Source organism: Malurus melanocephalus, unplaced genomic scaffold (genome assembly GCF_030028575.1).
Source record: "Malurus melanocephalus ecotype Western Australia unplaced genomic scaffold, MMel_1.1 scaffold_366, whole genome shotgun sequence".
In the NCBI taxonomy this organism is placed as follows: domain Eukaryota; kingdom Metazoa; phylum Chordata; class Aves; order Passeriformes; family Maluridae; genus Malurus; species Malurus melanocephalus.
This window is the reverse complement of record NW_026623598.1, coordinates 555,061-560,060: the sequence shown is the minus strand read 5'-3', so window position 1 is coordinate 560,060 and position 5,000 is coordinate 555,061. Positions and strand designations below refer to the sequence as shown.

Here is a 5,000-nt window from a genome sequence, read left to right as displayed (position 1 = left end):
CTGCTCCACAGCACCATTGTAATAACTCATGCAAATGTGAAGACTCTAGAGACAAAGGGAGGTCAAGTAAATGGCTCAGGGATTCATGTCGACAAACAATATTAGATGTAAAATGTGTACCTTTGACAAAAGTATTAATATAGTGCTTTTGATTTTTTCCTGATGAAAAGTGAAAAGTAGTAATTACGGAGTGACAGAGGAAAATGAAGTTTTGAACCAAAAGGCAAAGTTCGCGGATGAAAAAGCCCAACCCAATTAGCTGCTTATGAGGAATCGAAATTCAGAGCATTTGCTCTTCCATCTCCCTCAACAACCTTTTGATTGACTCTGCTTAGATCTGTACAGCAAAGCAGATAAATCGACATGCCACATGCATGCGATGCTTAATCATTTGTAATAGCCATATTTGCCCTGACATACAATTTGCTATATCAAGCCAGTTTTTCCTTGCTCGCCAGTGTTCTGCTGCTTGGCCTTTGCTTTATAAAACATTTAATAGTTTGCTTTAAATACATCAACATGCTGATATACGGTTGCCCTTTGTGTGCCTCCTCGAGAAATCGTGCACTTTCCTCCTATTGTGCTTTGCATGGTTTGTCATTGGGGAAGAGAGCTCGCGCCGGGCAAGGAGGGCTACTAAGGTCTTGATTTTCTGTCTTGTACAAGCAGCTACTCCGTGCATAAAGGCCATCAGTCCTAGTGAAGGCTGGACTACTGGTGGGGCCACTGTCATCATAATCGGAGACAACTTCTTTGATGGCTTGCAAGTCGTATTTGGAACGATGTTGGTCTGGAGTGAGGTAAGCTATCTAAATTGGTGGGCTTTGAACTGTAACATTTTTTCCATGAATGATTTTAACAAGCTGTCAATAGGCTATTGACATGAGGTATCATGAGGTTTTGTTTCACGGTGCCTTTTTAACCATGAATTCGCGTGTGACAATCGACTGGCCGGCCGGGAATGTACTTGAGGCACATCACGGCCCTCTAGTGGAAGACTTGCTGTAGGAGGTCTCCCAGTACAATTGGACAATTAGTGTTAAAATTACCAGGAGTAGCCTTAAGGAGACATATGGAGGCAATTTTCATATGAATGATGCCCTGTGGCCTTTCCTGCAAACGAAAACCAAGGATCGTTTACAGAGCTTTTTCTGAAAAAAAMCCCTTGTAGAACCCATATCTTCCAACGTGACAGCACGGAGGGAGGGTTTGGAGACAAGGGGTGCCATTGAAAGTCATTTTTGTGATTATGTAAACTGCCTGGCATCAGACTTATCAGTGCCATCTCGGTTTAAGGTATGTTTTCTGTATGATTTTTATAGCTGATAACACCCCACGCCATCAGAGTTCAAACACCACCACGGCACATTCCAGGAGTTGTTGAAGTAACTCTTTCCTACAAATCCAAACAGTTCTGCAAAGGTGCTCCCGGCCGATTTGTCTACACTGGTAAGTGTGTGGTTTCCATATTCCTTTTGGGATGATGGCTCTCATCCCTTAGTGATGCCCAGGAATTAAAAATGCTGTTAAAAATAGGATGTGTCATTCAGAAAATGTAATTGGTGGTAGATAGATCTCAAAAGACCTGTTCATATGGGCACCCAGGAGCTCTGGTGGCCATCCAACCTCTTGGGTCTCAAAAATGTCCTGATGTCCCATGGGATCAGGCTCCCTCACRAGAGATCTGTTACTTCCTGTTTTCATATCAGCCAGAAATAGTGAACAATGGTATTTCCTACTCTGCTCAAGCCAGAAAAAGGAGTTAAGAAGTGCTCAGTGATGCAAAATATTTTTCAGGCCATCTATCCAAACTTCTTGAACTTCCCCAAAGGTTCAGTTGACGTTTTAGGCATCGGTTCAAGGAGCTGTTGTTGGATCCAAATGACTTTATCCAACCCTCTTCACAATCTGTCTCTAAAGATTCTCTCAGACCTGAAACTTGGGACACAAACTCACAAGCCTGGGAATGATTTATTTATGCCAATTCTTCTAAATACATTTGATTTTAATTTACAACAGCACAAGGAAAAAGTCGGAACTTTGCGGTTTCCAGTGGTTTTAATATGAAAATTCTTATTTTGGGATAAAGTACTRCTGCCTTTTTATCTGAAATGTGTATTAAGAGTTTTTCTGGCATTTACCAATAAATCTAACCGAGGTGCAGGGAGGGAAAAGGGAGAAATAGCGATTTAATTTACTGTATTTTTGGACGAGCATTCTAGGTAATAAATTTGATCTGATGAATCAATCTCTCTTTTGAAAACAAAGAGCCTTTAACTGTTTACTCGACAGACTGCAGGGATTCGGGGAGAATCCTCGCTGCTTATTGGGTAGATAATGCAGATTGCAGATGATGTGCAGATGATGTGCATTTTGATGAATATTTTCCCACTAGACTGCAACTGTTTCTATCTATTAATTTAGATCTAATGGGAAAAGTGTGTTCCTGGGTAGTTTTAAGCAAGGACTTTTGAAACTTAACTCACTGTGGATGTGTTTTTGTATCTGCCTAAGGTCTACTCTTGAAATTAACTTTAAAGTGATGGTAGCACCTGAGATTCCTATATTCTCTCTATTCCCAAAGAAATCAAAACCTGAGCAAAAACACTGCCATCCAAACCTGGGTGCTTCCTTTCTGGATGATGAGGGGGAGAATATTTACATTTATTGATCTTTAGGATTGGGTTTTACCAGAGGTTCCAAATGGGATGGTAGTGGCTGTGGTGCTTTTGRTGCAGATGATTTACCCCAAAAGCCACAGTTGTTTTTCTGCAAAGGTGGTGAGCACAGGTGGAGCCATCACTGCTCTGGGCTTAAAAATGCTTTTATGGACTATATTTTTTACATATATGTATATATATATATATGTACAGACACATAGATACATACAGACACATATATACATATACTCTATGTATATACATAGAGTTCATGCAAAGCCACAGCTGAGTATCCTGGGAGTTATGATGAGCTTAAAGAAGTGTCCAACAAAATAAAAAATGAATGAATTAAAAGCCTCAGCCCAAGCTGCAGATATTTGAGCTGTTGGGAGCTGGTGCAGYTCCACGGCGCGCAGGGAAGCGCCGCAGATTTGAACCAGATGACGGTCTGGCTYTCAGGGCAGAGCCTGGAATTTTGCCTTGCTTTAGAGCAATGCCTTTAACTGATTTCTTAGGTGTGGATTTTGMAAATTTGGCTAATTTTGCTGTTTCAAACTTCTTTCTAGTGTGTAAGTGCACATGTGTATGAAACTGGAAGAACAATTCATTAATTCCTTCTTTCCTGGGGTTGTCTTTTGTCTTTATYGCTAAGTAAAGATGCTCAAAAGGATCATGAGAATGTCATGAGCTTCTCCCACTGGAATAAAATTGCAATAAAGTTACATAACTAACAACACTTCAACAGGAATAGATATTTAAAACACCTTCGAAGGGAAACAAAAGCCAATATCCCAGGAATAAGAAAATACAGAGAGAAAGCCAGAGCCTGCCTGACCGAGCAACTTCTGCTTTGCTTTATCCCAGAGTGATAGGGTGGCTGAGATAGTCTTCGGAAATTACTGCTGCCATTGAGAGGGAAGCCAAGGCTYGCTGTATTTCAGAAAATGAAAATGCTGTAGCCTGGCGGAGGGAGGGGCCGGGTCCCCAGGGCATCTGTTTCCCATCAGTGTCCCACCATGCTTGCAGCCTGGCTTGGCACTCTAACATTTAASCTCCCCAGCAGGAGGTGGACCATAGGGCAACAAGGCTGCGGAATAATGAAACAAGAGTGTAGTGTGGTGCACAAAGGCTTTGTGAGCGCACAAGTTGAGACATTAAACCRTCGGGGCAGGGAGATGCGAAAGTTCCAGATTTTTCTCCAAAGCCCCCATTAGCCCGGCGCAGAAGCAGAAGCGTGCTGGCTCCCAGCAGGCAGAGGCAAGGCCTTTCCCCATCTATCCATGCCTTTTTGCCCGCTGCTTTCAACTATTATAAAGATACAATTACCTTGGGAGATTGTGGCAGTTCAGTTGATTAGCACGGTGAATTAAAAGAATGAGTCACAAATGACATGTCCGGCTCTTCTCTACTAGTCCTTTGTATTCCCAGTGTACCTCACCCCTGTTGTAAGAAGGTCAAAAATTAGAGAGAGATAACAATTTTCAAGCAGCTAGCACTTAGGAGCAGAATTAACAATCATTCTGTATGTAATTGCCAGTTAATAGTAAATTGCCTTCTAGACTGTAAAATGCAATATAAACTGGTGGGCACCTAAAATTAAATTAATGAGGTATTTGCTGCATTTAAAAGTGAATAGTGCAAATTAATAACTGGGTACAATACTTGTTTTAATACATATCGAGCGGTGCAGCGTTTGCTTGTTTAATAATAATTTGAAGAGTGCTACCTGAAAAATTTGCTGTCTGTGGGTAAATCGAGTGGTCGGTGCAGGTTGTAGCCATAATTTTGCTGGTACAGTCTTCCAGGTTTCTAAATTAAATATCAGAGATTATTTTTTAATTAGAATATAAGCACTGCAGCCTTATTTGATTATGGCAAATTGTGATTTGTATGCTTCGAAATGAAATTATGTTACAGATAAAATTGCACCTTTGCACACATATTTTAAGCTCTGCAGATTCTGTTGGTTTGCTCTCAGCTGAGCAGCAGGGTTGTGTTTACAGTGTGTTTGTGCCACTGCATTCCTGTTGTCTCTGAGTCTGTGTTTGGTGTMGTTTCCCAAGCAAATAAAGGGTGCACAGTCTGATCTAGACCATATCAAAACAGTTCCAAAAGATGATTTGTGGCGCTTGGAACTTTTCATGCTGGCTGCTTCCACCACGTGGCTTTTGTTGCACGCCCCTATTTYGACAACTTCTTTGGCTCGGTTGAGGAAATGCCCCAGATTGTCAGGGGGCAGCAGCTCCTTTGCAGAGGTTGGTGTCTGACTGTGGCACTTGGTGGTGGCACTCAGTGGTGGCACTCGGTTGTGACAGTGTCCCCAGCACAAGCTGTGGATGT

General features: G+C 41.8%; 1 protein-coding gene across 1 annotated transcript in view; it reads left to right on the top strand.

The window, feature by feature from the left end:
- Window positions 1–5,000, top strand: part of LOC130580844 (transcription factor COE3-like) — a 125,778-nt gene that overhangs the window by 91,523 nt on the left and 29,255 nt on the right. Inside the window, exons 9-10 of the mRNA XM_057378599.1 lie at window positions 670–800; window positions 1,323–1,449. Coding sequence (XP_057234582.1) covers window positions 670–800; window positions 1,323–1,449 — 258 coding nt within the window. The remainder of the gene's footprint in view (window positions 1–669; window positions 801–1,322; window positions 1,450–5,000) is intronic.